At 45.2% G+C, this 17,569-nt stretch overlaps 1 protein-coding gene across 1 annotated transcript; it reads left to right on the forward strand.

Moving 5' to 3' along the window:
• The first annotated feature begins 1,334 nt into the window (after positions 1 to 1,334).
• On the forward strand, positions 1,335 to 16,938 carry LOC101531637 (glutathione S-transferase A4). Its single transcript, XM_004599447.3, has 7 exons — positions 1,335 to 1,411; positions 2,262 to 2,366; positions 8,389 to 8,440; positions 10,177 to 10,309; positions 11,129 to 11,270; positions 12,938 to 13,069; positions 16,437 to 16,938. Exons 2-7 carry the CDS (start codon positions 2,280 to 2,282, stop codon positions 16,557 to 16,559), a joined length of 669 nt encoding a protein of 222 aa, XP_004599504.1. The 5' UTR covers positions 1,335 to 1,411; positions 2,262 to 2,279; the 3' UTR covers positions 16,560 to 16,938.
• The last annotated feature ends 631 nt before the right edge of the window (positions 16,939 to 17,569 follow it).

Here is a 17,569-nt window from a genome sequence, read left to right on the forward strand (position 1 = left end):
AGATGTGTTGGGAAAAGTGAATGAAGAATGATCACTGATCACTTTCAGTAGAATTAGAAAATACAGCTTCTATCAGTGTCCACAGAAGTAACGTCTGTGTTAGGCTGGAAATAGAAATATGCATTGGAGGAGTACTGTCATCCTACTTGGAAGAGACCTTTCTGTGCCCAGCTGTGCTTGACTTGCTTTTGTTCTTACTCTACATGCTTCCCTCATGACCATCTTTTGATCACAGATCTAAGCAGCCCTCTCTTGTATCACTAGGGAAGGAGAGAAGTGTAACTGATCCCCACCCCGCCTGATTCCCCTGCCCATGGTGTAGGAGGCCAAAGTCCAGTCCACTGGACTTTGTGTTTTCAGCAAGTGTTCTCTGAATGTTTATTCCACAGAAGGGAGAAGAAAAGGAAAACCTCTTATGATCACATTGATAATTGACATCTTAACAGATATGTGCAGTTGAAAATAAAGCTGTTAGAAAATTAAGTCGTTAGATCAGTTGGTCTCTATATGCTCCGGTAGTATGAAATCGCATACGAAAGCGTATTATACACAATTTAAAATGCTACAAAGCAAACAATATGTATTAAGAAACAATACATATTACATAAAATTTAAGTGATTTAAATAAAATTTATATAAAACTCGTTTTGTATGGAGAATGCAAGCAACTCATGAAAAGAAATGGCAAGAATCAAAAATGTGGTGGAAAAGGGGTCAAAACAAAGGCAGACTGCCACATGCAGCGCCTCATTTGGATGTGTCTGGAGTCTTGGAAGCTTGACTACCCTACGTTCTCCTACAATGGACCTTGAGAGCTTGTTTGGAGGTTCTAGCAGGGGAGCGCAGCTACTCGTATACCCTTGACCGAAGACCGGTCCTCCTCTAGCGGGGATGGTCGTCCTCTTCGACCGAGCGCGCAGCTTCGGGAGGGACGCACATGGAGCGGTGAGGGAGGAAGGGGACACCCGCCTAGCCAGCCAGATCAGCCGAATCAACCCTGGCGATCAATGGGGTGACAGATGTCGCAGCCAGATCGCCCTCACATCCGAGACAGGAACCTGGGCCAACAGGTATTTAAACCACAGGAGCGCTTGCAACCTTTCAGTTATGTCGAGTTGTTTATTGCCTGTGTGAGACAAACTTCCTAATAAAATAAAAGTAATCCAGCATAGTAAAGGTCACTTCATGCTTCAATTCGCAAAAATTGAAGTGAAAGTAAGGAAATTTGGACTATTTTATATTACCCAGAATGCCTTGCAGATGGGCGGAGCATGCTAAATACTACCGTCTCTATTGGTGAACTCCTCCCGGAGCCCCGCCCACCCAGGCCTCCGGCGGCCAGCTGATCGCGCCGGCTGCAGCCCGCGGGCCCCTCGCATTGTGCAGCTCCGGTGCTCCGAGTGGACTCCAGGTCTGTCACCACCCACCCCTTCCCCTCTTCCCCATTTCCTACTCTCCCATCCCCCACCCCCGCGGCGTTCCTTCCTCTGATTCCCCTTCTTGTTCTTGGACAGACTTGGGGGCCCCAGGCTGGGGTTGGGGGTCGTTCCTGAAACAGTGCGAGTGTTTTAGAAACCCACTCTGCAGAGTGCTCTGGAGCCTGGCCGGCTGTTTCCTCTGGCCCTGCGTGGACCATCGTCCTCGTGGAGTGCCCACGAGCGAGCATCGGCCGGGGGGTGTTGCTCGCAGCTGGGCCGCACGTGCGCGAGCTCAGGCAGCAGCCGCGGGCCTGCGAGGGGAAGCATCCTTCGCAGACAATAGGGAGGCTCTGCCTGTCGGGGGGGTGGCCTGGCGGTTAAGGCGGCTGAAGACCTAGGACTATACCTGCGCAAATGTGCATGGCTGGAGGGTCCCAGGGGCGCCCAGATCCCCCCGCGACTTGCCTTTTGAAGCTAAATTTGGAAAATTTCAGATTCTCAAGATAAAAGTGCATTCTAAACAATGTGTGGGATCTGTGAAATCTCAAACCGCCAGCATGAAATGTCTTCCAAAGATTCCACGATCCAGGATAACAACATAAATAGAAACGAGATGGGAGCCATGACCTTTTGTGGGGGTTTTTCTCCTGTTTTTTTTTTTTTTTTTTTTTCCCTTCAGGTATAAAAGTGGTGGTTGGTTCACTGTATGAAGGAAAGCTCAAAAAGAGGGGGTTGGGAGAATGTAACAACTCTTGTCTGTGCTCAAATACTGAGTATTCACGCAGCCGTGGAAGCCGAGATGCAGACGGTGGGTGCGCCAAGGCTGCTGTGTTTGTCTTTCAGAAAGTCTGGAAAGCCATCATGGCAGCCAGGCCCAAGCTGCACTACCCCAACGGAAGAGGCCGCATGGAATCCGTGCGATGGGTGCTGGCCGCAGCCGGAGTCGAGGTACCGATGAGCGCTGCTTCTCTTGGAGGGGAACGTGTGTCTCCCAGCCCCGCGGAGCCCTGCCCGGTCCAGTCACCAACCCCCGGAAGGCCCGCCTGCCTTCCAAGAGTCTTTTCTTTGAAATGCGGTGTAGTTGACCAAAATTCTATTCTGTTCCTGCCAGAGTCCTTGGCTTCCAATTCACTACCGGGTGAAGATTTATTAGTAAGACCAAAAGGGAATTAACCCAAAATGTGCCAGTTTCTGCTGGGAGTTCTACTGTCTCTGGAGTACATTTTCAGTTTCCTTGAATGCCTTTGGTCGGGCCAGCTGTGGTGTCTTGGCTGCATTCACCCATGCAGTAGTTTTCGTTTTTGTCTATGTTGTGCCTTTCTGCTTATTAGGGAAATCCTCAAATACAAATGAATGTACCGAGACCAGCCGGGTCAATTCTAGCTCCGTCCTCCTGCCTCAGCAGCTGTCTGTGCTCCTTTGAGTCTTTGTCTCCCTCCACCTGCTTTATTGAACATTTTAAAGCAAACTCCAGACCACTGTTTCCTTTGGGAGTATTGTATTTCCACATTTATCCTTAGCAGATGAGGATTTTAAAATCTCACAATGCCAATATTATTTCCAGCCAAATGACCCGTTCTTTTCTCATCTTCTCCCATTACAAGTCCGCTTGTCTCACTCAGGTTTGTTCATGGTTTACCCCAGCCTGGATCTAAACAAGGTCTTCCATGACTTTCCATCAGCAACTAGAAAAATTTTTTTTAAAAATCCATAACAGCTTCCTCTGAATTTTTTTAAAATTAAGCTTTATATCTGGAAACCATTTTCGATTTCTGGAAAAGTTGTAAAACCATGCAGAGGGTTCCCATATAACCCCCAGTCTCCACTCCGCATCTAACATAACCATATCAAGCTAGGAAACCGAACACTGCTGTGTGACCAGCTAACCTACCGGTTCCTCTCAAATGTCTCATCCTGTCTGCTTGGCTCCTCACTCTGTGATGGTTGCTCAGCCTTCGCTTCTCCATCTTGACAGTTTTGGAAAAGCATGAATCAGGTATTTTCATACAAGCCTTCACACTCGGCTTAGCCTGACATTTTTCTCTTGAGACTGGGTTTATGGGTTTGGGGGGAAATGCCTTTCTTGTTGGCATGATGTTCACCTCACTTATCCCTGTTGATAGTAACCTTGCTCATTAGATCCACTTGTCAATTTCTGCCTGTGTTCTTTGGAAGTGAATCATTTAGGCCAGTTTACCTAGAAAGCGGTGAGAATGGAGCTTCCTCTTCTGGAGAAGGGAGTCTCTACATTTGGAATGCTGAAGGAATTTCACTTGACTGTGTCCCCAACCCCATTTATACATGGCTTCGCATCCTTGTTTATTCTTTATTATTATTTTTTAAAGTCAGATGTATAGACAGAAGAAGAGACAGAGGAAGATCTTCCATCCACTGATTCACTCCCCCAGCAGCCACAACGACCTGTGCTGAGCTGATCCAAAGCCAGGAGCCGGGAGCCTCATCCTGGTCTCCCACGCAGGTGCAGGGTCCCAAGGTCTTGGGCCGTCCTCGACTGCTTTCCCAGGCCACAAGCAGGTAGCTGGATGGGAAGTGGGGCCACTGGGATTAGAACCGGCGCCCATATGGGGTCCTGGTGCCTACAAGGCAAGGATTTCAACAGCAGGACTTCACATCTTTGTATCACTGTGAACCTCAGTGTATTCACTTTATTCTTTGACTTGCAATCCAATAAAAGTTTGCTTTATTGCTCATATATCCCAGCTTTGGCCATTGACACTCTTCCAGATTAGTCTTTCTTTTTCTCTCCACACTTCTGTCCTCTCAGGACCTCCAAGATGCTCCAGGTTCCTCTTGCCTTTTTGCTGTATCACCTCTAGCCTTGCTGCGGTTTATTCCCCAAGGAGCGCTCATCCCTGTTTAGCAGCAGCCAAGCTCTGGGAGTCTTTGCATTTGTTTCTAACTTGGTGACAGACAGTACTACCCTTTAGTATTTCCCACATTCTGAATTTGGCTTCTTTGAGGCAATGTGATGGAATGGGGCTCCTCTATTTAAACTTATTTACAGAGGAGTAATCCGAGCTTTTTTTTTCCTCTCTCTCTTCTGCCAGTCCATGTCGGAGGAGACAACAGTGAGCACACTTCCATTGCACTGCCTCGGGGCTACGTACTGTCTAAAGCTGAGCTTGGTCAGTGTATCCCCTCGGTGCCAGCCTGACTCTGGAGTTACCCCGTGTCCTATCCCTCTTTTCAGCTAGTGGGTTCAACAGCTTTCAGTCGCCATGGTTGGTGGGCCTTACAAAATGGAGGTTTTGCTAGCTCTGTCATCTTCACATTTATTAATGGTGATTGTCTTACCACTGTAACATTCATTCTTGAATTGTTTATTTGCTTGAGATGCAATTCATATAGGGAAGGCCAGGAAAGCATGTGATTCCATTGATTCATTTTCAGAATAATGAATTGTTACCCTAGCAACATCCAGGCATAATGTGTGTGTCTTTTGTTCCTGTGTGTGTTGCATGCCATTATCAATTGCCCCCTAGTGTTACAGAATTTTCTCAATTAGTTAACACCATGTTTTACATACAAATCCTGGATTCTGATTCTCTTGAGGTGGTAGATCTGATGAAGTGGGCCGTGCTGCTGCACCTAAACAACTATTGCCTAACCAATCTCTGTATCTGCAGCTGAATTTTCTACTTGTGTTGAAGGGCAGTGAAAACATCTGCTGTCCCAGGATCTGAAGCTGCACCCCTTCCCTTACACATGTCACTTGTCTAGTCTTGTAGACGTGACAAAGTAAAGACACGTGGTTATGTGGATAAATGTGAGGGTGTCGACTCCTTTCTCTGACTTTGTAATTCTGGAATAGGGTTTGAATGTCTGATCTATGTATGCACTGAAGTCCTTTGCCAGATCCTCTCTCTTCCCTGTTTATCCCACACTGTCCCTCCTAGGCTCCTATGAATCAAGATTCTTGGTTTCAGTTATAGAAACCCAGCTCTACTGAAGTAAAAGGAAAGAGAAACCCACCTACTCCAGAGAGTGGGCAGGCAGGTGGAGTAGAGCAATGAGCCCAGTTGGATCTCAAACCCATTAGGGCTGGCCATGTGGTTGATAGGTATTCTCAAAAGGGGGGGCTTCAAGGGGCATCACTCTCCACCTGTTTGCCAAAAGGCATCTTCAGTTACGTTTGTGTTCTCATAAACCTAAAACAACATGAGTAGTAGACCAGCAGACTGGATGGACTGGATGTGTTCATGATTTCCTGTGCTCCAGGCTTGGGTTGAGCCTGACAGGGAGTAACTAAGCACTGAAGTCCACCAAGGTAGACCGTCCGGATGCGGGGAGCCAGCGTCCCCTGTGAGGCGCTCACTGGCGCTGCTCTGTGCTGAGGGTTGGTCTTCATTGTGCTGGCCTTTGATGCGCTGGTGCTTGTGATTTTGTTTGCTTTCAGTCCTCCAGGAAACGCAGGCAAATCTCTTTTGTTAAGAGGGAGGTGGACAGGACTTAAAGGCCATGCCTGATCTCCTAGTTTGGAACTTCTGAGTAATTCCCTTAGAAGAAAAAGTGTGGAGAAAGGGAATGATTTGGTGTAGAAGAGGGCAATTCTCTGCAGCATCCTAGGTGGGTGCCCTGCTTGCTTTAGGGGATAAAAACAGATGGTTGCATGGATGCCAGGATGTTAACTCACTCCATGCCAGCTTGCAATCTCTGCCAACATCGGAGCAGCAAGCCTCTCTTCAAGTTTTGACTTAGGGATTTCTTTTCCATGTGCCTTCTCAACTCGTACCCCCATGCCAGTTTCTTCTTACCAGTGGTTTCACTGGCACAGACTTAGGCTGATATGCCCTGGCTGTCAAAACTTAGAATCACTTGAAGAGGAAAGGTGTTTTTTAGGATGCACATTTCTAGGCTCTTGCAGGTGTTGGCTATGAATCTGAAAGGGGTACCTGAAGCTTGCTAGCTCTTTCCCAGGTATTCTGAATGGGATTCCTTTTCAAAAAAAAGCTTGAAGAACACAGTGTGGTGTAGGGAATCCTACTGTACTGCATCTGACCCACGGGCCTTTGGACAGATGTCCTTCCGGCCACTGCTTGATGGGCGCCAGGGCTACTGAGGCCCCTCTCCTTATGCTGTGAGGTCAGCTGGTCGCCAGAGGGGGAGAAGTTGATGATATCAGCAGTGCAGCTGCGCCCTTCCTCAGATCATCTGGGAGAGAAGGGCAGGACAGGGCACAGCCCATGTAGGGACTAATCCTAGGATTTGGGCAGCAGGAAGGTTTCTCCGCTTGATGTGAAGTGCTTTTGTGTGGAACATCCAAGAACACGCTTTAACACTTACTTTTTGCGTTAATGTTTTTTAAAATGTTTAATTTACTTTAATGTTTTTGTTTCAATGCTTAATTTGATGTTTAATGAATCCTCAGGAGAGCTCGTTTCATTGTTTGTTTCCTCTCACACCTCCTATGACTTAGGAATTGGAAAAGGTAAATCTACAGAAAAGTTGTCAGAGCACACCATGGATGTCTTTCCACTTAATCTAGCAGTGGTGAACACTTTGCCACTTTTGCTTTCTCTCTCTGCTCTGTTCTTCTCAATCACTTGCAAGTAGTTGCAGCCATCAGTATGAGCTCCCTTCTAAGAAAGAATGAATCATTGTCTTAATAACTGTAGCAATACCATTTCATCACTCAGGAAATTAATGTGAAGTTTACAACATCTACTGCACAGCCCGTGCTCAGATGTCCCTGTTGTTTAGCAGCCACAATGATTTCCCCTCATCCAGGACCCAGTCAAGACTCAGCCTTGGTCTCCTCGGTTGCTTTTGCTAGGAAGAAACAGCAGTAATGTTTTGTCTTTGTGTGTGCTTTTTAAGTTGATGCCCTTGAACCCTGAGGAATCCAGGCTATTGTGGTACAGAATGCGTTGTCTGATTTCTGTTTCAGGTTCTGTTTTTACAAGTGTTTTTATGCCATTCTGTCAATGTCTCATGAGAGATCTGGGATGTTTGGGCATCCCCTCTTAGCTTAACTGCTTGTTTAGGTGGATGGTGAGGTCTTCAAATTGCTTTATTGTAAAGATATAAGTTTTCTTTCTCATAATTAACTCATTTAAGAGGAGTACTTGCAGACTGTGTGAAGATTTTGTATTCCAAGTGTTTTAGTCTATTTTCTGTTGCTATCACAGAGTAGCTGGACCTGGGTAATAGGTAAAAGAAAGAGATTAGCTCTTGATTCTGAGACTGGGCCACACAAGCTCCTGGTCCTGGCACCTGCTGGCCTCTGAGTGAGGGAGGGCCCCATGCTGTGTCACAGCCTGGCAGAAAAGCAAAGGGCATCACTCAGGTGCATGGGTGTCAGAAAGAAGCTGAGCTCGCTCTATGGCAAGCCTCTCCCCAGAATGAACCCACTGGTCTGAGGAAGATGTTAATGACTCCAAATGACCTTGCACCTCTTAAGGGCTCCACTTCCCAGCTCCGGCGCAACAGCAGTCCAGTTTCAACATAGATTGTAGTTCTGCTACCTTTGGCATTCATTAGCATCCTTTAATACTTTGGAGATTGCCAATTGAGAATTTTTTATTTTGTTATTAATTAGCACTAATTCCATATTCATTTGTGCTGAGTCTTCTGTAATAAGAGCTTTCTCTCCCCCCCCTTCCTTTTTGTACTATTGCTTATGAGCATAACGATTCATGTTGTGTGTTAGAACCTGTGTGTGATGTCAATGTGGTGGATGCTCAAATTTGCATAGGGATCCCCCCCTCCATGCTTTTGCCTTTGCCAAGTCTCCCTCGTCTCTGGGTCCTATGTGGGAAAGCAGGGGTAGCTCTCGGTGTAAGCTGCCTATTTCCTTTTAGTGGACAGTGACATGGAGACACTGATTTTTGATCAGTGATGAGGATGCATTTTCTGCCTGCCTTTTGAGATAATTTAGCTTGATATTTTCAATCCTAAACTTACAATGACATTTACCTTCTTGGGGGGGGACTTTTTTTTAATAATTTAGTTTGATGAAGAATTTTTGGAAACAAAAGAACAGTTGCAAAAGCTGCAGGATGGTGAGTACGACAATGAAACAACTTTCTTTTAAATTTTGATTTCTTTTTTTGGTGTGTATATGTGTTGTGTGCATGAAAAATTAATATGGATGGGTCAAGTTGCTGAAGACTAAGTATCTAGTGTAGTGACCTAAAAGCAGAAAAGCAGGAGGGACTTTATTTCTGAAACTGCCAGGAGTCACTTCCAGTTGAAGGGTTCCATAACAGCTGGCTGAAGGTGGGGAGCAGTTCCTTCCCCCTGTGCTCAAAAAGCCCTCCTCCACCCCTAGCTTCTTCCCTTTCTCTCTTCCTTGCCTCTACCCTTCTTCATGCTACCTCAGGCATCATAATCTGCAGGAAGTGTGCAGAAAATCATCTCATTTACACAGGGCCATGTTTCTATGATAATTAATAAAATTAATTAAAATCCTGTCCCCTTAACACCACATGTTGCCTCCATGCCCACTCTTTGGAGGGAAGACTTTTGGCAGAAACCATAAGGATTCCTAACAACCCTGTGAGCAGCCTCCCTCCCAGCCATCAGCAAGGACCCCAGGCTCCTTTGAGGGTTACCAGGTACCCAGAAGTGGAACCTCTCCTTTCCTGTGTGAGACTGACCTAAAGTCACTGGCTTTGTACCCCTTACCCTTACTTGCCATTGATATGTAGGCCTCTTGAGTTCTGGGCTGTAGCGGATTGTTCCTCATGGCTGATTGGTGGAAAGGATGCACACTTATGGAAGAAAGTAGTGGGTTGTGTTGTGACCGGTGACAGCAAACTTAGTGATAAGTGGGCTTTAGCCATGAGACAGAGAGAAATCAATGAGAGCATATGGGCGAGCATCAGCTGATGACTTTGACTGCTAAATGCAAGCATCACTGTCTGCTAGAACATTCTGCACTGTCCATTGCAGTCCCTGGTAGCCACATACGACTAATGAGCTCTTGAGAAGTGTCCACTACAGCTGTACTTTGAATTTCTAATTTTTTTTGATATTCATTGATTTCCATCTGAACAGCAGATTTATAAAGAGAGAAGAAAACACACACACACACCGTACTATACCACATATGCACACACACACAGAATCCTCTTTCTAATGCTACTCTCCCTAGATGGCTGGAATGGCCAGAGCTAGGCATGTCCAAAGTCAAGAACCCGGAGCTTCCTCTGGGTATCCCCTGTGAATATAGGGGCCCAAGAACATGGGCCATCATCCACTGTCCTGCCAGGACATAAGCAAGGAGCTGTCTTCCCGGGCCATGAACAGGAGATAGATCAGAAGTGGTATACAGCCAGGACATGAACCGGTGCCCATATGGGATGCTAACACTTGCAGGTGGAGGATTAGCTTATTGAACCACCAAATTGCCCTCTCCTCCATCCCCAGCACAGTACTTGTAGAGATCTGCCCCCGCCCCCACTCTCTGCCACTCTGTCTTTCAAATAAATAAATAAACTTCTTTTTTTTTTTTTAAGAAATAGCTTCACAATGTTTCCTTCCACCCTTACTTCTGCATGTGCACATTTTTCCTGGGGGTAAAGCCAAAAAGGAAAGGCTTAGAACAGTCAGTATTAATTTGCAGGCCTTTTTAAATAACTAAATCTGCTCTCCTGAGTGAATCTATGGTTTTCTGTTGTCAGAGATGTTTACACCATTCCAGGGCCTGTGGCTTCTCACTTTTCATAGTATAGAGCATTTTTAGGTTTAGAGGACAAAGAAGAAATCTCTTCTAACTCTGTGCTTCCATTCCCAGGCAATCACCTCCTGTTCCAGCAAGTGCCCATGGTTGAAATTGATGGGATGAAGTTGGTACAGACACGCAGCATCCTCCATTACATAGCAGAAAAGCACCAGCTCTTTGGCAAGGACCTCAAGGAGAAAACCCTGTACTGTGTCCCCTCTGTGTGTTCTCATTTGTCAGCTTTCTGTTGCTTTAGTTCTGTAGCAATCCTCTGCCGCATGCCTGTCTCAGCAGTGTTGACAGAGGGAAATAATAGAAGGGCCATGAGGGCCAGCAGGAGATTGAGTATAGAGGGTGTGAATGAAATAGTAGAGAAGAGTTGAATTCAGGTACTGAACAATCTCATCTGGGGAACATTTCTTCAGCTCTTATGACTTTTAAGTGCTTTGCTATTGCATTTTACCTTTCTTGCCTATTTAGGATCACTGAGTATTAGGCATAGGAAACTATTGTGACAGCCAAGGTCTAGGAGAGTGCAATGTGTTGTAAATTGAACTCAAAGCCTGATCCAGCTGCATGACCCGGGGCAAGGTGTTAAGTTCATTTCCTGATAAGTTTTCTGTACAATGGGTATAATCATAGCCTATTCCTTATAAGGTTGTGGGATTCAATGAGGTAATGAAAACTGAAAGCTTAATACCGTGCCTGGGGTGTTCCAAGCATGGAATAAACAATAAATCACTATTTTTATGAATATAAAGTTCAGCCCATCCTGGGAGATGAGATGGAGGGTGCCTAGGGGACGGGGAGGGCTAGAAGAGAGGCTGGTAGTGATGTCACCCCTTGTATGTGTTAGATTCCCCTGAAGGATTTTTTCTGAGTTCCAACTAGACTTGATTTTACCTTTAATAGACAGGTGTAGGTAAATGCCAGTTGTAACAGAAGGCACTTTGAGCTCTTAGCGGTAGAGCCGGGTGAGTTCAAAGAGAGAAGAAACTCAGAGAAGCACCTGTTGTGTGTTCAGGATTGACATGTACGTGGAGGGGACGCTGGATCTGCTGGAGCTGATTATCATGCATCCTTTCTTGAAACCACAGGACCAGCAAAAGGAAGTGATGAACATGGCTCAGAAAGCCATCCTCAGGTACTTTCCTGTGTTTGAAAAGGTAGGTGGCGTAGAAGCCCAGGACCACATACATAACCAAAGCACAAGGAAGCTGCCCCGCGTGCCCTTTGCTGCCCGGAGCATAGCAAGCTACGCCCAGTTTGATTAACCTGGGAGCTAATGGTAGCCATGATCTCAGAGTTCCTAGCCTGAAGCTTCCCAGCCACTGGGAGGACTCAGCATGTTGGCACATTACTGCTTTCTGTATTCGCTCTGTGCCTGCTTCATATAAGGTGCAGAAAGTTAGGAATCAAATGTCCATTCATTTCACAAATGCTTATGGAACAAATCCGGGGCTTCCTGCTTGATACTTAGTAATAAGGAAAAGAGCCATGTATCTCTTTTATTTTCCCTTTGCTTTTTGTATTCTGTCTTTTTGCTGTTTTTTTTTTTAATGACTAAATCTACTTTTTTGAGCTTCCAATTTCTCTTTTTATAACCTGGGAGGTTTTTTTTTATGTTTTAATTCTGCAACACAAGGTTGCAAAAATATGGAAAGATCCATTGGACCTAGTTGCTTGGACCACTTCATGCCGTCAGGTTGAAGACCAGGGTTGTTTTTGAGTTGTTCAGTAGCATAGTCTCAAGGTATCTTCCCCTAAGCACACTGTGAGGTAAGTATGGTCATCAGTGGCCAGTGATGTCAGGACTCCTCACACCTGCAGGATAAAACTTGGGACCCCTTTGCTTGTACGTGGGCACTTCACAAAGTTCCTGGAAAAATGAAAATGATGAAGTAAGTCTGTTTCAGCAGAAAAAAAAAATTGAAACACAGACATAGTTTTTTTTTTCACAATACATATTTTCCATGTACGCTTTTTAAGTATTCTCATAATGAAATAGCACCATAAAGTGAGCCGTCTAAGCTGATACATCCAAAACATGAAGAGCCAGGACTGGAATTCAGGCCTTTGACTGCAGATGCTTGGAGTCACTGCACACTCCCAGTCTGGTTCCAATAGCTGTGTCTTATTTGGAATCGTACTCGGTGTACCTGCCACACATAGATACACCCCTGAGTATCACACATATAGGAGTTCCCTATAAGGTAGGTCTCCCCTTTGCTACCATTGTTCTTGACTCCTGGATCATAGTCTGGTCCTAAAAGCCCCATTCCTGTATGTTACCTTCTAAATGAGAGATGGTACTCTGGCTTTTGTTATTCTGTTTTGGGGGAAGTTGAGAGGAAGGTGACTTGTAGTCGATTGTAGTTATGGTTGGTCCTGGCGCATGATGACAAATCTTGAGTTTTGTAGAAGCAGAGCTGAGAGAAGGCATGGCTCCTGGGAAAAAAACTTGGGCTACATCTTTGTCCAGTGCCACCTCCTTGCTCTGACCCCGAGCTTCATCAAGCCCTATCCATCCCTAGTTGAGTTTACGGAATAGAGTATATCCTCTTATAACACCTAAAGCAGAGTCCAGAAGTAAAGAATGTTCCCTTTCCAGGGTCTTCATTTTGATAGACAGCAGATATTTTTTACAGATGCTTTCATCTCCACAGCTTTTTGTTCTCGCCACATGGAGTACATCCTCCTAGCTGATGTTGTTTATAAAATAATGAAAGGACAAGGTCCTAGTTTCACCCCTCACTCGGATTGGGCACTGGTTTGACGGCCTCAGCAGTTCCTCCATGGGTTGTAAACAATGCTAACCGTTTCTACTCTGCAGGTTTTAAGGGACCACGGACAAAAGTTTCTTGTTGGCAACCAGCTGAGCCTTGCTGATGTGATTCTACTCCAGACCATTTTGGCTCTAGAAGAGAAAATTCCCAATATTCTATCTACATTTCCTTTCCTCCAGGTAAATAACACCATGAATTAGAAGACTGGTCCTAAACTCCAAGGCTTTCCTTCAGTGCTTTGTTGATTTCCACAGTGCATTGTGGGTTGTATGTCTGTGATTTCTTCTAGGTTCTAGTTTGTGAAGTGCAATGACCATATAGACCTGAAGTTGTTTCTCTGGTTCTCAGATCCTTAGACTTAAAAGATCATGGACAGATGAAAGAAGCTTCCATCTTGGTTTGCTCTATGACTATCCTTTTGGAACAGGCTTCTTCCATAGGAGTTTGCCATTGGAAAGTTAACATAGAGATAGGCACAGGAATGAGGTGTGTGTTGTCTGCTGCTGAGAAAGCAAAGTCAGCATCTAAAAGCATGTGAGGGTATGGCTGCCTCTGTCGGAAGTACAGTGGGGTCATTTGGAAACTCCCCAGGGTGAGTTCCAAGGGCAAATAAGAGAAATGCTTGACATTACCCCCAAAAGCCTTTCCATCCTTCTCCTTTCCAGAAATACAGTGTGGCTCAGTTTTTCCTTGGTTTTATTCTGGCAGGACTGGTCACAGAATTTTAAGGCAGGAAAGACCCTTTTTTTTAATTAAAAAAAATTTAACACTTATTTAATTTATTTTTATTGGAAAGGCAGATATGCAGAAAGCAGGAAGGAGAAAGATCTTCCAATCCACTAATTCTGATTTACTCTCCAAATGGCCGCAGCAGCCAGAGCTGAGTCTATCAGAAGCCAGGAGCCAGGAACTTCTTCTGGGTCTCCCACGCAGGTGCAGGGCCCAAGGCTTTGGGCCGTCCTTGACTGCTTTCCCTGGCCACAAACAGGGAAGCGGATGGGAAGTGGAGCCACAGGATCTGAACTGACACCCACATGGGATCCTGGCATGGGCAAGGCGTGGGGCCCAAGGCAGGAAAGACCTTTAAAAATTGGCTAACATCCTTGCCTTGCACATGCTGGGAGCTCATATGGGCGCCAGTTCTAATCCCAGCGGCCCCTCTTCTCATCCAGCTCCCTGGGAGACTTGGAAGAGGCTCTGGGCTCCTGGCTTCGGATCAGCACAGCTCCGGCCGTTGTAGCCACTCAGGGAGTGAATCAGCTGATGGAAGCTCTTCCTCTGTCTCCTCCTCTCTATATCTGACTTTCCAATGAAAATAAACAAATCTTAAAAAAAAAAAAAAGAGGCAATCTCACCTAATGTCTTCGGTCCACATGTGAGAAAGGAGAGACAAAGAAGCCATAAGCCAGGATGGCGTAGCTAAGTGGCTACCTGAGGCCCTGTGCTTTTAGCTAATTGTTAGATGGACTTTCCTCTAGATGGGAGCAGTCTGCCGACCATAACCTCTGAACTAACCTTGGTCTGCCACTGATTTTTGTGTAGCTTCTGAGGTAAGCATATATTGGATCTTTAAAGGTTTGAAAGAACAATATTTCATGACACATGAAATTAGATGAATTTCAAGTTTTCATGTCCACCGGCAAGTCTCGTGGGAACCCAGCCATGTCCATTGATTTCCTGTGCTCCTACAATACAGCAGAGAAGATCTTATAGACACTATGTGACTTATAAAACTTAAAAAACACTGACTAGAAGAAAAATATTTACTGACTAGACGTCTAGGAAAAAAGGTTGCCAATTCTCATAAGGGCAACACCAAATTAGTCTATATCCACGGACAAGTTAAGCCAAAATAGGCAGATTACATCCCCCAGAAGTAACACATATACACTTTTTTAAAAAAAAAAAAAAAAAGATTTTTTACAATCTCGTCAACATCATTTTGATATACTACTAGGAACAACCAACATCAGTTAAATATACCTGAAAAGTGAAAATTGCGGGGCCAATGCAGTGACTCAATTGGCTAATCCTTCCCCTTCAAGCATTGGGATCCCATATACACGTGAGTTCAGGTCCTGGCTGCCCTACTTCCCATCCAGCTCCCTGCTTGTGGCCTGGGAAAGCAGTTGAAGATGGCCCAAAGCCTTGGGACCCTGTACCTGTGTGGGAGATCCAGAAGCAGCACCTGGCTCCTGGTTTTGGAGCTCAGCTTCAGCTGTTGCAGCCACTTGGGGAGTGAAGCAATGAATAGAAGATGATCTTTATGTCTCTCCTTTTCTCTATAAATCTGCCTTTCAATAAAAAATAGATAAATCTTTAAAAGAAAGTAAGAACAGAAACTTTCAACAAGGCAGATAAGTCAGTAGGTTGTTAAAAATGCTACATTTATATAGATAGATAATATTTCTTATAAACACAGAGGTAAACTCGCCTCAATTTTATTTATTTGGAAGATGGGATAAAACTGTATGCTTAGGAAAGAGCTCTGCTTCATGGGTTCCCTCATCCGCTCGCCCCTCCCCAGTCAACTTAGGAGATGGGCTTTGCAATCACCATTTTACAGTTTAAAACCTGAAGGCCTGGAAATGTGATATAATCTGCACCAAGTTCCTTGACCATAGACAACTGAGTTGGGGGTCATGGATGGGACTCCAGTGTAAGTCTGTGCCGCTTCCTGTCATTTTCTGGTAATACATGGCATAGAAGTACACAGCTCCCTAACTTTCGTCTCTCCGGGGTAGGATGGTGACCCCAGAAAAGAGGAAGATTGAAGAGGCACTAAAGGTTTATTTGCTAAACTTGTGAAATCAAATCTAAAACCTTCCCAGACATGCTTGTGTTCACATCCACACATGCCTCAACAGGCAGCTGAGGACCTTGCACTGAGGACACGAAACAGCTCAACTACTCAGTGTGAAAGATAAAGATCAGCACTTTTTGGAAAGGTAACACCAGAACCCCCTGAGGTTTTCTGTCTAGAATGCTAGCCTTAATAGATATTCTTAAGTCCTAAGGTACATCTTTGTAAACCCAAAGGTAATTCAAAAAGCTTGTGACAGAATGGCATTCAAACATAAGTTTATCTTGGTACAAAACATTTTGAAATCTTTGCCTTTTTTTTTTCTTAAAAATATATAAAGTTTTTGGAAAGGCAGAGTGACATAGAGAGAAAAGGAGAGATTTTTCCATCCACTGACTCGCTCCTCAAATGCCTACAGCATTTTCTCTGAATGAATCTGTTCATTGAGGCACTTCCTATGGTTGCTTTCTTGTGTCGCAATCCAGACCTAAGAATGATGTCTACTGCTGCCTCTGAGAAGAGCCCACACCTTGTGTTGCCTGTGAGATCTGGACTGTGATCTCCGTTGACGGCAGCTGCTGCTGGCAGTCTGGATAGTCACAGTGTGAGATCAGACCTCAGACATGTGCTGCATCGCAGTCCTCCGTGGGCCCTTCCAGCCAAGACTTGCTGGACAGCCATGTTTTCATTAGTAATGAACAGTCGAGTTGTTAACCTAAAACATTGCTTTTTCCCTTCTTTAGGAGTTCAGTGTGAAAATCAGTAACATCCCTACAATCAAGAAATTCCTTGAACCTGGCAGCAAGAAGAAGCCTCCCCCTGATGAAATCTACGTGAGAACAGTGTACAACATCTTCACGCCCTAAACCAGCACACCTGTCTGTGGCTGAGAGCTTGTCCCTAGCCATGAACTGTGTTCATGATACCTTAACTGATCCCACCTCTTTCCTGGTGCTGTGTATTGTTAGGTCTCTCATATCAAAGGAGATCTTCTTTTCTAGACATACCCGCCTTGGTTCTTGCCCAGTGAGTAATTGTTAAGAAGACATTTGTTGGGAACCCTCCCTGGGGGGGGCCTGGTATGGGAGTTAGAACTGACTGTGCTGCTCATCTCCTGCCTCCTGCCTCCTGTGAACGAGGATGGCGAGATCCTGTCCTCCCTATGCTCTTCAGTCTTCACCTTGTTCTAGGCTCCTTCAGGTCTCTCCCTGCTCTCAGTGTTGTATAACAGAGTGTCTCACTAGTGCCTCTGAGCGATCAACAGTTGCCCAAATAAACTGCTTGCCAATCATCACCCTGTTGCTAGGGCTTTGTAATTACACTTTTTAGGGTTGCATTTGCATGGTTTGGAAATCACAGGAGCTTTTATAAAGGGGGAGTGTCTAGTCTTGGGAATTTTCAACTCTGCCTCCCAGCACCTGGTTCTGTTTCTCACAGGCAAACAAGTTAGCATTTACACAGACTGACCATCCCTAACACAAAAATCTAAAATCTTGAAATCCTCTAAAGCCTAAAAGCTTTTGAGTGCCACAACTGAAAAATTTAACACCTGATTCATGTGGCAGGTTGTAGTCAAAGTGTGGGTACACTGAAAATACTGCATAAAATTAGTTTCAGGGGCTGTCACTGTAGAGTAGTAGGTTGAAGCTGTGCGTGTGGTGCCAGCATCCCATGTGGGTGGCACCATTTTGTTCCACTTCCAATATAGCTCCCAGCTTGTGGCCTGGGAAAGCAAGAGGATGGTTCAAGTCCTTGGGACCCTGCACCTACATGGGAGACCCAGAAGAAGTTCTTGGCTCCTGGTTTCAGATCAGCTCAGCTCCAGCCATTGTGGCCATTTGGGGAGTGAGCTGGCAGATAAAATATCTCTGTCTCT

Source organism: Ochotona princeps, chromosome 1, assembly GCF_030435755.1.
Source record: "Ochotona princeps isolate mOchPri1 chromosome 1, mOchPri1.hap1, whole genome shotgun sequence".
Classification (NCBI taxonomy): Eukaryota; Metazoa; Chordata; class Mammalia; order Lagomorpha; family Ochotonidae; genus Ochotona; species Ochotona princeps.

Coding starts and splice junctions, on each gene's coding strand:
- LOC101531637 (XM_004599447.3), top strand. CDS start 2,280: ATGGCAGCCAGGCCCAAGCTGCACTACCCCAACGGAAGAGGCCGCATG. Junction 2,367..8,388: donor TGGCCGCAGCCGGAGTCGAG/GTACCGATGAGC, acceptor TTAATAATTTAG/TTTGATGAAGAATTTTTGGA. Junction 10,310..11,128: donor GACCTCAAGGAGAAAACCCT/GTACTGTGTCCC, acceptor TTGTGTGTTCAG/GATTGACATGTACGTGGAGG.